Source organism: Muntiacus reevesi, chromosome 5, assembly GCF_963930625.1.
Source record: "Muntiacus reevesi chromosome 5, mMunRee1.1, whole genome shotgun sequence".
NCBI lineage: Eukaryota > Metazoa > Chordata > Mammalia > Artiodactyla > Cervidae > Muntiacus > Muntiacus reevesi.
The window spans coordinates 85,160,391-85,178,364 of record NC_089253.1 but is presented as its reverse complement, the minus strand read 5'-3'; the positions used below and the strand labels follow the sequence as shown (position 1 = coordinate 85,178,364).

Here is a 17,974-nt window from a genome sequence, read left to right as displayed (position 1 = left end):
GAAGAGACACAAACTGCATCTCTTCTTACCTACACAAGTCAATCCTGAGTTCGTAGGATTTGAGTTTCCTCCAGTGTGCAAACCATGGGCCTCTCTATGAGGTGAAGTGTGCCATCTAAGCCCCTCAGTGAGATAATGTGAAGGCAACACCTTTTCTGGCTGAGTCACATTCTCAAATGTGTAACTGTGAGAGAGGATCCAGGGTTGGTATAGCTTGGTCAAAAACTGCTTTAGACACGGTGTTTGCCTTTGCTCTTCTTTTCCTATCTTTCTTCTATTATCTCTCTGTGAAAGACTTCTCAGCTCTGTCTTTTCCAATTGGATTTGGTTGACTCTTAGAAGAGGCAGCCATTTGCCTCTTTAAGCAGAGTTGTAAAGGTGTATGTGAGTGGAAGATGTTTTTCCTTTGGGTGCTGGAGGCTGGTTCCAAGAGTGGGTGGAGGTGGTTGCTTTCTGTGGAATAGATCTGATTGGGTTTGTTCTTATGTCAGCTGAAGACCCTGTTTGGTTGAAGAGTGTATTCTAGGGGGATGGGCACTTCTAGGCAGGTACATTCCTTTAGAAACACTCCAACCAAGTCGTTGACACCTCCCATCCTTTTATGGTCTTTATTAATAGACTTCTCATCCCCTTCTCTCTTTTCCCCAACTCTTAAAAAGAGAATTAAAGAGCACTCAAAGTAATCCTAGACTTTTGCTTTCTTTTTATTTTTAATCAACTGATACCATAAGAGTGCCATTTTAATACAACCAAATCTTTCATGAAATATTGAGTTTTAATTGAGATATATGAAAATAGGAAAGAGGTCTAATTTCTCAGAGTGGTGTCTGAGACAACTCTCTCTTCTAAAATGAACCTTGAACCTTCCAGCAGCCTTCAAATGCACAGAAATCTTGGTTATCTTTCTCTAGCATTAGAAGCAGGTGGAGCTGGGAGACACCCAGGAATACTAGTGGGCCCTCAAGCCAGCCAGGGAAGGGGGAGGGGTGGCTTTCATTGCTCAGATATAGATTATAGTCATGAAGGCAAAGTTGTTGCAGTGGGGGAACCAGATTGCTGCCCATCTACTCTGTGCATTTGATAGTTTATTTAGGTAATTTTTTATTTATAGGAAAATCAGGAAAATGGCCACAAGCAAAGCTAGGAAGCTGAAGAGTTTAAGTAAGCTTGCAAAGAGAGATGGGGATTCTTGTACAATTCGAGTTTTGGTGGCCTTGAATGTTCGGTCCCACTGGGTCATGATAGCATTTCGGGCTCCTTCCCATTTCCCTGGACCAGTCAAACGGAACTGGTATGGTGTGCATGGGCCAAAGAAGATGGCCAAAGCCAGGCGTGGATCCGTCAGGAGCAGAGAGAACAGGTTGGGCTTTGCATTGATAGCGGTCAGGAGTTCATCTACATATGTGATATAATCGGTTTGCAAAGCTTTGCAGTAACACAAGCCAAACCTTTATAAAAGGAAGATTGGGATAAAGGAGAAAACAAAAAGATTAAATAATGGTAACCTTAGAACAACTAAAAGTGCCAGAAGTAAACAATGAGGCCACAAAATTTGAACTGGTTTCTGTATTCTTCCCTCCACGCCCATAGCTGTCAAATGGTCTCACGGTATTGTTTAAATACAAGATAGATCCTTTGAAAAAACACTCTGTACACATTGTTTGTCAAATGCTGATAATGAATCTAGTATTACTTGAGTTCTATTGTTAAATGATTAGCAATTTCTAGAAAAAAAGGTTTTATATAATTTTACTATTCTTATATCTTCCTAAAACTCAATTATTGCTTGATTTGTATAATGTGAAAAATCACAAAACTCAGTAGGGTGAAATTCTGTGTAATGCTGATATTAATCTTTAATTAATTAATCCCTCGACTGACCAAAGTGACAAAAGCTGTTGTTTCATGTAGTTCTAATTAGTGATTTATGTTATACTAGAATTGCATAATGGAGATCAAATCATATACAAGGTTGAGAATGAAGAAGAGACACTGGAAGTGCTTTTATAATTTTGGGATTTAGGACTTTGACAAGGATAGTAAAACATTTGAAGTTTGAAAATATATATGAAGGAGAAAAGTGGTGTTTCTTAAATGCAGTGATTTTAAGTCTTTTTTCTCGGCCATAAACCCCTTCTTTTTCCCAAGTGAAAAATATATGTCAAAGTCTGAAACATAAACAGTAAAACAGAGAAAATCAGAGGTACTTTAGGATTAGGAGCTGGGGAGAGCAAGAGTCCTTCCCAGCTGGCCATCTGCCTTCCTCTGTCCCTGGCCCTTTGTGGTAGCCAAAAAGCAGAGCGCAAGTGGAGACCTCTCTCTGGAGAAGGGCCGACAAACTTGTTCTGCAAAAGGCTAGATGCTAAATATTTAAGGTCTACGAGGGCCATGTTACAGTCTCTACCTCAGCTAGTCAACTTTGCTGTCCTAATGCAAAAGCAGTCTTAAACAATACTTAAATTGAGTCTGCTCAGTCGCTCAGTCGTGTCTGACTCTTTGCAACCACATGGACTGTAGCCCGCCAGGCTCCTCTGTCCATGGGATTTCCCAGACAAGAATTCTGGAGTGGGTGGCCATTTCCAGGGGGTCTTCCCCACCCAGGGATCAAACCTGTGTCTTCTGTATCAGCAGGCAGATTCTTTACCAGTGCGCCACCAGGGAAACCCAAACCTGAGTGGGGCTGTGTGCTAATAAAGCTTTACTTATGGCCACAGTGATGTGAATTTTACAAAATTTGCACATATCATAAAATCTTCTTCTTTCTAGTGATTTAAAATAGGAAAATAGGTGGTTGGCAGATTTGGTCCATTGGCCCTGTTTTGACTCCTGTTCTAGAGTGGCCATCTGAATAAAAACAGGAGAGCGGAATGTGGATTTGCTGAAAAGAATGAATGAGCAGACCCTTTGGTGTCAGAGTGGATAAACACAACAGTTTGCCTTCTGATTATGGATAGAAGTATAGAGTACTATCTGGTAGATAAGGATTAATTACATTTGGTTTAGGATATAAACTCCACGTCTCCATGTCATGCTAGATGACCATGGTCTAAAGTGATGGTTTAGGATGCTAAAATCTCAGTTTCCTTTTCCTTTCTTTCCTTAAACAGGTTAGCTTAGTCTTTTTTTCCCTCCTTTTGAGTCTTAGCTGCTTCTTTTTTCTCCAGTGTAAGTCACACCATTCTTTGCTCTTACCTTACCAGTTTTAGTTGTGATTCAAAAAGAATGCATAGCACTTAACTTACCCACTGGGCTTGTTTTTTTTTCTTTCATTAACTTCCTCGATCATTATGCTTGATGGTGGTAACTTAATCACACCTATAAAGCAAACAAATAAACAAAAATGCAATGTAACTTCAGTGCTTCCTTAGCAGGCAAAGATGCTTTACTACTGCACATCTTTTATTTCTAGTACCCAGCAAGTTATCTGTTCTTTTGGCAGAAATGTTAGCAGAGTAATGTTAACTCCTGGTGATTATGCCACCAGTTGAAGAGGTAAGAATCAAATCCCCTCACTACTTATTTGAAATTGCAGAACCTCACAACTGGCTTGACTGAATTTGTCATTCAATTGATTGAGCTTTTAAAATGTTCAAATGTTCATTGAACCAGTTGATTCAGTCAGACTAGCAGCTGATATTTTTTGATCCATGATTTATCTTATGTGCTTGTACTGGCACAAATTCATTATGATATTGTAATTCAGTGAACAATAGATGAATTTGCTTTAAAAAATTCTATTATTTTAGATGGGAGGTGGGAAAAATCTCAATTTCCAGTATCTAAAATGACATGGTAAACTGAACACATATATCCTGTTATTTCTTTTTTTAAAATTAATTTATCTTAATTTGGCCACACCACGTGGCTTGTGAGATGTTAGTTCCCCAACCAGGGATTGAACCTGAGCCCTCCACCGTGAAATGAGGAGTCGTAACCCCTGGACTGCCAGGGAGTTCCCATGTTCTCCTATTTCTTATACACTTACCTTTCAGAACCCGAACAGCCCATCGAGCTTGTGTATCCCCTGTGGGTAGTATGGAGCCCAAGGGTTTGATGAGACCAATGACAGCCAGGGTTGGCTTTGGTAGATGTGCAGGAAAGATGTACTTGTATAGCGATGCCTGGCCATCTTCGACTTTCACTACAGTCTCGTCAAGGAAGGGAAAATCAAAAGTGTATCCAGTGGCAAAAACAATGATATCGATGGGCTCTTCCTTTGGGGTGTTGTTAAATACGACAGAGTTTTCCTTCACTTCCTTAACGCTTGGCTTGATGAGTACTTTCCCAGTGATGATACGGCCTGGGAGCTCGTCATTTAGCACAGGCTCTCTTAGTTGTACCCTAGACATTAACATGGATAAGGAAGAGATCTGCCAGGAACTGATGCAGTCAGCCCGCCCTCCTCCTCCCCTTCTCCTCTTCATTCTTTGACTCTCCCCTCAGCTAGGCAGGAGGTGACAGTACTGTGGGAAGTTATCTCTGTGGGAGTGGATTCATGAACGACCAAGAAGGATGATGGAACCATGCTTACCATTTACAAGAATTTAGAAGCCTGGGGAGAAGGTCGTCAGAGTTTTGTCTAGCTCTACTTCTCCTGTTGAATTCTAGCATGCAGTTATCCCTGTCATTTTAGAGATAGCTGAATGCTGAAGGACCACAAGGGAAACCAGGGACTTGTCTATCTGCTGAGAAACGCTAGAAACTCTTTCCTCCTCAGAAACAATTGTACAAGGAAAGTATGCATGTGTTTAAAAGGAACAAGGGTAGAATGAGCTTTTTCTGGCTATGCCTTTGGAATCACTCTTTTCTGGCTGTGTCTTTGGAATCACAAAGCAAATGCTTTGCTAGATGATTTTAAGTAAGCTGAGTCATTTTGGGCTTATCGTGAATGCACAGAAACAGACAATGTGATCAAATGGAGGGAGCTCTGGAGCAGGAGGTAGTAAGGGTGGCTTTGTGTCCAAATGTTTATACTTAACAGAGCTTGGGAAAGCCATTTCATCTTTGTAGGCTTTCTTTTATTCACCTGTAAAATAGGGATGCTAATACTTGCCATCCTTGTTAGTTGATTGGGTAGGATGAAGAACATATGAAATAGTATATTTCTAAGAACTTTGGAAATGAAAAAGGATTAGCTAAATCTAACAGGGAAGATATTACAATTCCTCAGGCTTCTTTTACATTTTCTAGGCTTTGTGGGATTAAATAAAGTCTTTTGAGTGGCCATTCAGGCTAAATCAAGCTAATGGTAGGAAAGGCTCTGGTGAAAAGTTTAAAACTCCTAAGGGACCTGGAGTTAGGCAGCAGAAGAGGGTAGGTAAGATAGGAAAAAAATGGAGATCATAGCAGGACTAGAAGAGCAGGGAGAGAGGAAGGTGTATGAGAAAAGGATGAAGAGACCCAGAGGAATGAAGTACATGTAGTAGGAAGGGGGCTGTCTCCCAACCCTGGTGGCTTGGGTGCCACCTGATCAATCCTGGTCCAGAGTGGAATCTGGGGGAAGATCAGACAGGATCTCCAGGCTGTGGTGCTACCCCGGCAATGGAATATCATTGTACAGAGTAAATGAATGAGGAAGTAAAATAAAACCACTGGTACTTGTTAATGGGTTAAGTAATGGGCTGTAACTGAAAGGATAAGACTGAAATCAAGGTCATCTGAAGAAGGCACTGTCCTTTGAAATATGGTGAAGGATTAAATTTTTCCCACACTGTGAAATAGGCAAATGTGTTGTTTTTGTTGGAAGAGTCATAGAGAAATTATTCTCTTTTGATTGCTGCAACTAAGGTTTATGTAACTTGCCAAGGTCACAGAGTCTGCTTGGTACTAGATTAACTTGGGCAAGTGACTGAATTTCCCTGTCTTAGTATACCCACTCTGAAAGGGAGGTTATATGGTTTACTTTAAAGGGTTGTTGACAGTTATGTATCACATAATTCTACTTACCAAGCACTGAAAACAGTTAGCCATTATGACTAAGTAATTTATAGGAAGTTTTCCTTCATACTCAGTCTTGTTGCTGTATTACGGCTGCTGGAAGGACCAATGCCCCTTCTCCCTAACAGCCTTCCGCAACCCCTCTGCATTTACCTGTCTTCTGGTATTAAGCCGTAATTTGCATGATTGAACCAGCTGTTCATCCTTTTCGCTATCAACCAATTCACAATTGGAGTTGGAAGAGAATTTCTGAATGTGTTCTGAAATCGTGTCATGAAAACCATGTCCCATGGGTACCCTGAGTCAAAGACACGGCTGATTGTCCATGCCCCTCCGGTGGTGCTGAGGAACACCTAGAAGCAATCAAAGAGGTCACTCAGTTTGACACAGTGAACAGGGCTGGTTCTGTCAGATTATTTTCATGAGTTGAAAGGCACCAAATAGCCAGCCACCCCCAAAATACTTCCCTGACAAGATAGTTTTGGCTTCTCTAACTCCCACTTTATTCTTTTGAGATAATGGTTTGAGTATCTAGAGTATTAAAACACCTTAGCACATATTATTGAGCACTTTTTATCTGCCAGGCTCAGTGCTAGACACCATGGTGAATTATATATTGTGGTTGGCCGTAGGAACTTAGAATCTCATGTGAGAAGATAGTGAATAGGTGATAACAACTTTGTATGCTAGTGATTATAAACAAGAGCAGGGCAAGGATGCAACTGAAAGTTGTCTGCAGGGACTTCCCTGGTGGTCCAGTGGTTAAGACTCTGCCTTCCTGGATCAAACCCATGCAGGAAGCACAGGTTTTATCCAGGGAACTAAGATTCCACATGCTGCGCAGTGCAGCTAAAAGTTGTCTGCAAAGGGTTTCAACATAAAGCATTGTTAGAACTGATAGTAAAATTCAGTAATACAACTAGTTTTGGTGGATTTTTAAAAAACAGATTATTTGACTATTTGAGTTTATCAGCTGACCTAGTTCATTAAGCTAATAATAGTTGCTTTGGAACCTATACAACAAAGAGTTGTCTGTATAACTTTTTAAAATTGAAAAATTTACTCAACCGATCTGTTGCTTTGCAAATTACAAAACAACTGGTTTAATGCCTGTTTTCTCTTCCAATACACTGGGGCATGGTGGCCATAGCTGCAGTGTTAGTACTTTTATGATACATTTTGATTGACCTTATAATACTGGAGTAGGTAGCCATTCCCTTCTCCAGGGGATCTTCCCCACCCAGAGACAGAACCTGGATCTCCTGCATTGCAGGCAGATCCTTTAGCATCTGAGCTACCAAGGAAGCCTCATAATATGATGGAGCCTTATGGTGGCAAGAACTACAGCCACATCAGGAATTCTGACATTAGACATATTTGTACCTGCCTTTTTTCATCATGATGAAGAATCAGTTATGATATTTTGGTAGAAATGAATTATGTTCTGAAACAAGGGGAGTTTCTTTGTCAATACAGAAATGGTGTGTGCCAAAGCATGTTTTCAGATTGAAGAAATTTCCAGTGGTTAGAGAAATAGAAGTAGTAATATATGACTCACATGTGGTGGTCATTGTGAATGGGCCTGTGCTGATTTTTGCTTCAGAACCTCCTTTTCCTTCCTTCGGGATAACTCTACCAAATTGCTAAGTATCTCCAAATCAGTCAATCAATTATCAAGTTCCTTCTTTAAAGTTCCAGAAAGGAACACACTCCCAATTCTTTTCCCTCATACCTATTTTCATTCTTGCAATTATTGATCTAATTATTTACACTTATTTACATGACATCTGTTTTCCCCATGACTATACCATCTATGATAGCAGGAATCCTGTTTGATTATTCTGTTCTCCCGTGTATCCTCCATGCCTGGTACAACATTTGGTATAGCAGAATTCAACAACTAATATTGATTTGTTACCTGAATGGCTTTCAATGAGTTCATAGCATAGTTGGAAAGAAAATACTTACTATAAATAATACATACTATATATTTTGCCTAAATATAAAAGGTAATTGCCGTTCCGTGCTAAGTTGCTTCAATCATGTCCAACTCTGTGTGACACTGTGGACTGTAGCCCACCAGATTCCTCCATCCATTGCGATTCTCCAGGGAAGAATACTGGAGTGGGTTGCCATGACCTCCTCCAGGGGATTTTCCCAACTCAGGGATTGAACCTGAGTTTCATAATTCTTTTGCATTTGGCAGGCAGGTTCTTTACCTCTAGCGCCAACTGAGAAATCTCATAAAAGGTAATGAGCAATACCAAGAATTCAAAGTGCCATCTGAGGAGTGTAAATTTCAGTTATTACATCAATTCATACTGGAGAGATGATTTTGTGTTGGGTAGAGGTGTCTGGAAATGTAAATGTAAATTGTAGTAAAAGAGAAAAGGGCACTGCAGAAGGGAGGGCTATGGTGTGAGTGAAGGGGAAAATTGAGGCTTGGGGGTGGGAAAGGTCACAGAGTAGACCAGTCAGCGTTCAGTTGATGATCATGTGGGAAACCAGTGCAGGAGGAAGTTAAAATGGCAGATCTGGACCAGGTGATGGAGAGCCCTGTAATTAATGATTTTTCTTTTTTTTTTTAGGTAGGGAGGAGTTGTTAGTTTTTTAACATGAGTGTCATAAGGAGAGCAGACTTTTCAGAGGATTTGTTTGTTGGTGGTTGGGGGTCTGGATGGATTGTCGTGTGTGGGGGGCTGGACTGGGGCAGGAGTACAGGCACTTAAGGTAGAATTAGGAGCAGGGGCTTTGAATGGAAGAGACTTGGGTTTGAGGACTGGCCCTACCAGCTGCTGGTGGTGTGCCTTTAGGCAGATTGTTTAACTCTAGGTTTCAGTTTCTTCACTTGTGGTTAAGGAGTCTTGTACCTACTTCATGGCTTGTTTTGATGATTGGCTGAGGTCATGCAGTAAAGCCTTTAGTGCTGTTCTTGGTACAGAGTAAGCAAGCCCCAGTAATAGTAACTCTTCCCATAATTGTGAGAAGGAAAGTGTAATAGATTCCACGTGAGGTGGTATGGACCTGATGAGGATGGTGGCAATCAATAAAGAAAGGAAGGAGCAAATGGGAGATCTTAGTAAGAAAAAATTAGTCAGAATTTTCTGACTAATGGGACTGAGTAAGAAGCAGATGCTTCCTGTAACTCATTTTGGCTGGGAAAATAGCAAAAATAAGAAGTCAGAGAACCCAAATTTTTAAGGAAAAATGACACAATATGACACCTGGAATTTATAGTAACATTTACGAACATTCAAGAAAAAAGTACCTAAAAAATCTGTTTGTGTGTGTGTGTTTTAGGAATTCTTTTTTCCTTTCATCATCTATCTTGGTGTCAAACACAGTTTGCTTGAGATATGCATCTTAAGATAAAGCTCCTCATTAGGTAACACCAAGAACCATACCTTCTTTGCCAGGTGGCTGGCCTCCACAGCAATGTCTGTGCCAGAATTTCCCATTCCAATAACAAGAACGCTCTTGTCCCTAAATATATCTGGATGTTTATACTCTCGGCTGTGGAAATACTGGCCTTTAAAAGTATTTATACCTATAGAAAAAAAAAAGGAAGTCAGATAGAAAGTTTACAAGATCTGTGAATGAAACACACATATTATTCAGCTAATAACACCCTTTTGATGGGTGATTTAGGTTGTTTTAATAACATACTCAATTTTAAGGAAATCTGAAACATGGATACATAATTATGCAAGATAGAGAAATTGGTGAGTGATTATTTATTTAATGGGGATACTCCATCTCACTAGATGGACCTCTAGTTTTACTTACTAGATGATTACTAAGTTAAAATATCATGGTACTGTAAAAAAAATCCTCCCCCCAACCCGTTGGAGATTTCGAAGTTTTTGAGCATGACCCACCCATCTTTGCTTTGCCCTGCAGTAAACCATTTTCTGCTAAAAACAAAAACAAAAAAAAGAAGTAAAGAGAGAAAAAAAAAGTCATGGCATTAAGACTTATTAAGCTAAACATAAGAAGTTATTACTTTTAAAATTTGATAGAAATGAATGGGACAGAAATACTCTGTTTACTAATATTTGATTATTTAGAAGTTTTCATAAGCAAGGAGAAAGAGCAGAGACGTTTAAGTGAACTATGAGTCAGTGCTTCCACTCTATTCAGCAAACTTTTTGGATACCTCTTATGTGCCGGACACTGTGCTAGATGATATGGGAAATAAGAAATAAAAACATGGGACTTTCCTAGTGATCCAGTGGTTAAGAATCTGGTTTCCAATGCAGGGGATGCAGGTTCACATCCCTGGTTGGGGAACTAAGATCCCACATGCTGCAGGGTTACTAGGGCCGTGTGACACAAGAGAAATTTGAGTGCCACAGCAAAGACCCAGTACAACCAAAATTTTTTTTAAAAAGAAAATAAAAGTATGGTCCCAATTTGAAAGGTCCTTGTGTGTTCGCCTTGGTGACTGATGGTAACTCAGGTTAGGTTTACTGAGTCGGCCAGAGTTGGCTCAGAGAAAAAGGAGTTATGTTAGTTATACCGGGATCAGAGCTATTTGAATTAGATAAGACATCTCAGTTGATGCCAAATCTCACTGAAACATCAAATGCTTGTGGAGGGTTTTGGAAAATACTCTTAGGTTGCATAAAACGATCAAAAGCAATCCTGTACAAAGAACATTTTTTGTTTTTAAAAGAAAATATCACAGTACATCTAGATTCTCGGTGAATTCTCAGGATATGGATGCTGTGGCACATCAGTGCCTTGGTTAAGGCCCAGTAACTCTTTATTTCACCTTAAATCTTTAGAAATCTAACATGAATCTCAGTTAAAACGCAACCACAATCTAGGTCATATTGAATTTAGCAACAATGCAATCAAATTCAAATATTGACTTAACTCAATATTTGACCCAATATGGATCCGAGAACTGCCAGGAATGGAGAGCTGGACAAGTTTAATGAGAATAATAGCATTATCTATGAATGTTGGATTATCTTAGATTCTCTCTGGATCAGGCTCTTTTGGATCACAAGTGAACAACTATGAGACTCTGTGGCTTGAGTCTTCTATCAGACAAATACTTTCCCCACTTATATCACAGGAGAACAGAGCAAGAACTTTTGTTAGGTGAAGTGGCTGTGTTAGTAAACAGCTGAATGTATATGGTTTCTGAATTAATAAAATAAGTTACTTTGGGAAGTTATATATTTTTTCCAACTGTGATACCTATTATATTTACTAAGACTTTTTGGAATACTTTCTTCTCGAATTGCCTCCAGAACTCATGACATGGTTTTTTGAATAACTTAAATGAGTTTAATTTTTGTGATGATTAACAGCTACTCCAGGGTGTGTGTAAGTCTGCTATGGGGCAGAGAGAGAGATGATGAGGTTTGGAGGACTCCATTTCAAGTCTAAAGTCATGAAATTTTAGTGCTCAAAGGCTCCTTAACAACAATTCAGCCATGGATTTGAAATAACCAATTGGTAGTGGCTGGTAATATGGATATTGAGAAGGATGGCAAATACTATAGAGTTCTGTTTGCTTGATTTGTGATATATAATGTTGGGTAAGATAGGTCAAAACCCCTCAGTTTCTAGGAAGGAAAACAGAGGCTTAGAAAGTTAAGTGTAAAGCCCAAGATTATATAGCCTTTTTTCCTTTTTTTAACATCTGATGGGTAATGTGCTGGTGTCCTAACAAGGTTTAGGAAGGAGCACAAGTCATGCAACAATGTGAACACCCAAGCATCATGCCCATGAACTGCTAAAGGATCATAGCTTCTTAATTGTATAACCGGGAATCTATACCTCCTGGGTCCCAAGCTCATCTTATTTAAACTGAACACATTGGCTCCATTGCTTTCAAGCTATGCTTTATCCTAATCTGACCTGACTTGAGTAACATCTGCAGGGCAGGTCCAGGACCATTTCAAGTACATGAATTTGTTGTAAAGTGGGTATTGCTGTCACTACAGGTCATATGTAGACTGGGATTACTCCACTGGACCCCTATAAAACTCTTTTCATTCCTTTCACGCAGGCTATGTGTTGTCTTATCCACTTCTATATTCTTAGCAATAAGCACAGTGTACTCTCTATGTCATGAAATTCTCTGGATTCTTGGAGTGATCCAGTACCAGGCACTCCTACTGGGGGTTGGGGTAACTTGCCCACTCAGGGGTTTTCTCTGTAGGCAAGAAATGGGTGAGGTGGAAAGAATTCATAGTTGAATGCATTCAAGCAGAGGCTGTTGAGTCTTTCTCAGGGATGCTGAAGAGTTTCCTGTACCAGGAAGAAGGCTGAACTGCGTTCCAATTCAGTGATTATAGTCTATGACAGTTTTCAGGGTGTGTTTTATCTTAACGTGGCCTGACTTCAGCAACCGCTGGGGGCAGACCAAGTATCATTGGAGGTAGGTGAGTTAATTGTGAACTGAGCCTTGTGATCACTACAAGTCATATTTAGATGATTCAGAGAAAAATTTGCTAAAGTTTGAACCTTTTGAATCCTTTGCTACAGATTAAATAAACCAAGCCACTGGATTTTCTATTCCCTCTGAGTTGTAATCCAATTGAAGTTTGACATAAATGAATCATGGTTGCAAAAGCCAGATGAAGAAACTGAGGCCCAAAGATGTCTTAATTTGTCTCCCAAGACTCATGCCCCTGGTGACTATTACCCAGTGTCATAAACCTTTGATCTAGGTAACTGCCGTGACCCATAGACACAAACAAACGAAAATCAAGTTATTTTTTCCGTTATTCACAGATTGATGCTTGTGACCTCTCCTCTCATCTTTGTCAATGCCCTACTGCTGTGTCTAGCAAACTGTCTAGGCCTCCTGTGTCTTAGAAGGTTTTCTGGTGCCGCCAGTCACTTAGAGATGGACATTGAACTTCAGTGAAGCATGAAACTGCTTCGTAGTTATTCATTCTACTCTTTGGTACTCAAAACTTGTTTGAAACTGATGAAAGCCAGAATCTGGCCAAATAGCGCTGGTCAGGGAAAAAAACCCTCTTACCTCACTACTTTATAACTATTTAATGGAGGAAATCAATAAGAATTTATTTCCAGAACAATCCAGTATCAGGGTGGCTCACATAAGACAAGTTAAAGTCAGTTGTAGAAAGGGCTATACCTGGAAAGGAGTCCAGTGGTAAATACGGATTAGTAAGATAACCAGTGCAGACCATGACAGCATCAAAGATGGCTGACTCTTGCTTCCCTTCACGCAGAGTGACTACCTCCCATTGGCCTGTGGCAGTAAAATCTGGGCGTTTTCTTACACTGCAGACTTTTGTCTGAAAAGAGAATCATAGACATGGTTAATAGTTTTCAAGATTCCAGAAAGGGCTTGCTGGCTGACATGCCAATTATTTCAAATGTTCTTGAGCACAGACTAAATATAATAAGCATAACCCTAGACATTGAATTGGGCTCTCAGGTTAATCACAATTTTCTGGATGGAAGTATTCTAAACTTAGAGTTGTATAGGGGTATTGAAGAGAGGTGGTCAGGTCCAAAAATTTTAAGTGATTTGCTCCAAGTCTCACAATGAGTGATAGAACCAAGATTATAACCTAGGTCTTTCTGTGTTTTTAAAATTCTTTTCCTGCCATGTCTAGTTCTTATAGAAGCAACTCTTTTGTTTCAACTTTAAACTTTTTATTTTGTATTGGAGTATAGCCAATTAAAAATGGTGTGGTAGTTTCAGGTGAACAGCAAAGGGACTCAAGAGACAATTCTTTTCAACAGTTCCTTTAAGAGAGACATAGATAGTATATAATTGAAAATATAAATCTGGTCACAAGTATCTTAGCTTATGAAAGGCCTTATAGGCTATGGTACTGAAGTTTGCCCAGACTGAGGGAACTATGGAAGAGTGCTCTTTTTGTGGGTGAATTTCTGTGGAGTTGTCTGAATTTCAAATACAGCTGATTGTTGAACAACATGGGTTTGAACCGTGTAGGTCCACTTATATGTGGATTTTTAAAAAGCAGTAAATATTACAGTAAACAGGATTCATAAGTGTTTGGATCCATGGATGTGGACTGTGGATGCAGAGACAGCACAGAAATGGAGGAAATGGGAGATTTCCATTGTGCAGAGTTGGCACCTCTAATCACCCATGTTGCTCCAGGGTCAACTGTAGTCTATTTTTGTTCTATTCGAGTACATGTATGTCCATGGGTACTAGGTTCTGATTCAGAAAATATATAAAAGAAATTTACAAGTCAAATTTAAAGGCATAAAAGAGACTTTGCTGCCTCATTTTCCTCTTCAGGTTTCAAAGAGGACAGGCTGCTCAAGTCCCACTTAATGGTTCACTGTCTAGTTTATCATACTTGAAGTGCTTGTTGGGGTCTACATTTGTATTAGCAATCGTCTTTTTAAAGTATAAATTTTCAGCTAATTAAAAAATCATTCAAAATAAAATTTATTTTTATCTTGAAAATACTGAATTTATCATTGAAAACTTGGAAATGTATAGAGAGGAAGGAAAAACAAAACCTCTCACAGATAGCTGCTTGCGTGTACTTTCCTAAAACTTTGGTGAACAACCAGTTTTATATGTTTTTAAGTTATTTTAAAACAGGCTTGGAAAGAATGTAGCAAAGGAAATGCTTCAGGTTCAGAAATTCTGATACATTAAAGAATATTTTTGTGAATTATATCCATTGATTATGGTAGTTTTATTTTTACTCTATCCCATGGAAAATAAGGAAGTGGGATGAAATATTCTTTGGACAACTTGAGTACTTTTAATTTTCTCCAGTTTTATTGAGATATAATTGACATATAACAGTGTATAAGTTTAAAGTGTACAACCTAATGATTTGACATGAGTGCATATTATAACATGTTACCACAATAAATTTAGTTAACATTTCTCACCCCACATAGTTACAATTTTTTTCTTCTGATAAGAACTTTCATGATCTATTCTCTTAGCAACTTTCAAATATACAGTATGGTACAATTACCAATAGTGAAGTCACTCAGTCGTGTCCAACTCTTTGCGACTCCGTGGACTATAGCCTACCAGGCTCCTCCATCCATGGGATTCTCCAGGCAAGAATACTGGAGTGGGTTGCCATTTCCTTCTCCAGGGGATCTTCCCGACCCAGGGTCGAACCTGGGTCTCCCACATTGCAGGCAGACACTTTAACCTCTGAGCCACCAGGGAAGCCCTAATAATTACCAATACATTTCCAGAATTGATTTACACAGTATAGAATGTATCTCCAGAACCAATTTGTCTTATAACTGGAAGTTTATACCTTTTGACCACCTTCCCTTACTCCCTAGCCTACTTCTGACAGCCATCAGTATGTTCTCTATTTCTGTGTTTGGGTTTTTGTTTGTTTGTTTGCTTGCTTTGGCCATGCTTCGGGGGGCTTTGTTTAACTTCCCAACTGAGGATTGAATGCATGCCCTCTGCATTGGGAGTTCAGAGTCTTAACTCCTGGACTGCCAGGGAAGGTCCTTTTTTATTTTTTGGATTCTACCTATAAATGAGATCATACAAATTTGTCTTTCTCTGTCTGAGTTATTTCATTTAGTATAATGCCCTTAAGGTTCATCCATGTGTTTGCAAGTGACAGAATTTTTTTTTTTTTAACCATAGCTGAATAATGTTCCATTGTCTGTCTATCTGCCTATCTATTAATCATCTATCACATTTCTTTATCCACTTATCCATCAATGGACACAAGTTATTTCTATAGTTTGGCCTTTGTAAATAATGCTGTAATGAATATGGAGATACAGATATCTCTTCAAGATAGTGATTTCATTTTGATCAGGCATACTTTAAAGGTTGTGAATGTGAATCTTACATGCTACTTGTTTTGGTCAATCTTTCCACTCATGTTACTTTTTTTGTGTAATTCTCCATGAATTCCTAACCATCCCTACCTCTTATAGGGAGGGCAATAGGAGAAGAGAATCACATGAATTTTCATGTGTTTCTTGCAGAGAAAGGAAAAACAGGAAGAAAGAAAGAGGATATATTTATTTGCTTCTGTCTTTCTACCTACCTCCTGTCTCTTCCCCTAAAATGGGAAAGGAGGTGGTTATGGTCAATGAGAAGAACAATGTCAAAGATTTTTCTAATTCCAAAGATATCTAGAAAAGTTTTCCTTCAAACAGTGAGATTCTCTTGTGTATGAGCCAGTGCACACATCCATTTCTATAAACGGACAATAAAAAGGGAGAACCCAGCAGCTGGTAGGAAGTTCTCAATGTTCCTGTGTATAGGTATTTGGCCCAAACTGAAAATGCAGTTTGATATTTCTAAGGTCCACTTGGATACTTGGATGGAAGCATTGCAAACTAAAAAAAATTCTACACATGAATCCTTAGACCAAATATTCACTTCTATCTCCAGGTTTACTTAGGGTGATTGTAAGTAAAAGGGGAAAAAGAATCCAACCAGGTGTCATTGGTCTTGCCAGTTCATTCTCTCATTTATAGAGCCCCAGGTAGAGAGAGATGACACAAAATAGGTAGGAAATATTTCCTGACTGCTAACTGATGTTTTGTGCCTTTCTTACCTTGAATTGAATGCATTCCAAGAGGTTGAACCGGTTTGCATACATTTTGAGATAATCCAGGAATTGAGAATTTGGCACATAATTTGGATAATCTTCCGGGAATGGAAAGTCCGGGTAACAAGACATCTCCTTGCAGCTGTTGGAAACCACAGACTTGTAGAGGCTGGCTCTGCCTTCTTCAACATGTTCCTATACAAGCAGTGCATGAAAATGAGTATGTATGCATGTGTGCATATTGCGTGCACACACATGAAATGAATACTAATTTTTAGACATTTGAAACATTGACTAAGATTAAGGTGACCCAGACAATTTATGTATGTGTCCTTCTACTTCCTAATGGGATTTGGTATCCTGCGTTTAACTTGAAAAATGATGAATATCATGATCAGAATTACAATTTCATCATTATGTGCTAACAAACATAGGATAAACTTACCTGTCTAGAATTATACAGTATCACTGCAAAATAAAGGAGAATATGGAAACACACCAGACTCAGAAGGTAGTTTCTAGATGATGAACGGTTGGTAGGTATGTTGATTTCATGAGGTATTGGCAAAAGGATTATGGAGAAAGGGCATTCAGATTATGAAGGATTTTGTATCTAAAATTAAGGAATTTGAATTTTGTAGAGATTGATTTGTATTAAATTTTGAAAAGATAATTCTGGTTTTACAAAAGATAAAGGGATCCGGAAAGGAAGGGAATGAGGCTAGTTAAGAACTTGAAACACAAATCCACACAATTGCCAATGAGAACCTGAGCACAAGCGATGGCAGCTGAAACTGAAAGAGATGGGATTTGTTAGGTAGCAGAAAGGTAGAATGCATAAGATTGTGCAACTGATTAGATTTAAAGTTTGGGAGAAGAAGCAGGTCGAGGGTTTCCAGACTGGACAACTGCGAATGGTAAAATGCTAAAAAATTTCCCATCCAAGTTTGAACTTAAATAACTAGCAAATAACAACATCTCAGACAACTAATACTACAAGGCTGAATAGTGGGCAGTTTTAGTTATTCAGTTAGGTATATACATTGTCTGTTTTTTGGATGTATTATAAAGGATTGTTCTAATTTCAGTGGGAAAGTTCTTAGCATTTTAATATTATTTGTCATCTTGGATATGTATAGTTCCTTTTTCCTGTGAAATAAAAGTTATTTTTATGAACAAGTAGAAATGTGAACATAAACCTCACATATGGAGAGGATGTACTTTGTTCCCTCAAAAGGTGTGAATCTAACAGAAAATAAAATTATAACGTATCTTTGTAATTTGAATTAATGATACAGATCTCATCAACTGATGAGTTCACCTTACCTTGCTTATTTGTGGCTCCACATCTGATAGTCTCATTTATCCAGAACATATCTAGAAAACTAGAATCTAAATGGCTTCTGAGAAAGATGACTATTTAAATCCTGACCTTTTATTCTGTAGGAAGATCTAAAGCAGTGCTGTTCAAAGAGCCAGACTGGTATGAACTCTTTGCTACT

At 38.9% G+C, this 17,974-nt stretch overlaps 1 protein-coding gene and 1 non-coding gene across 3 annotated transcripts in view; both read right to left on the bottom strand.

Moving 5' to 3' along the window:
- Positions 1-690: 690 nt before the first annotated feature.
- FMO1 (flavin containing dimethylaniline monoxygenase 1) overlaps positions 691-17,974 on the bottom strand; it is a 34,219-nt gene continuing 16,935 nt past the window's right edge. For both annotated transcript variants that reach the window (XM_065936775.1, XM_065936774.1), the window contains 7 exons: positions 16,479-16,667; positions 13,061-13,223; positions 9,342-9,484; positions 6,091-6,290; positions 3,986-4,341; positions 3,243-3,315; positions 691-1,448 (listed from right to left, as the gene is read on the bottom strand). In XM_065936775.1, coding sequence (XP_065792847.1) covers positions 1,106-1,448; positions 3,243-3,315; positions 3,986-4,341; positions 6,091-6,290; positions 9,342-9,484; positions 13,061-13,223; positions 16,479-16,667 — 1,467 coding nt within the window. In that variant the 3' untranslated portion in view covers positions 691-1,105. The remainder of the gene's footprint in view (positions 1,449-3,242; positions 3,316-3,985; positions 4,342-6,090; positions 6,291-9,341; positions 9,485-13,060; positions 13,224-16,478; positions 16,668-17,974) is intronic.
- LOC136170166 (small nucleolar RNA U13) lies at positions 11,591-11,695 on the bottom strand. Its single transcript, XR_010663605.1, has one exon. It is a non-coding gene; the product is annotated as a small nucleolar RNA U13 (small nucleolar RNA).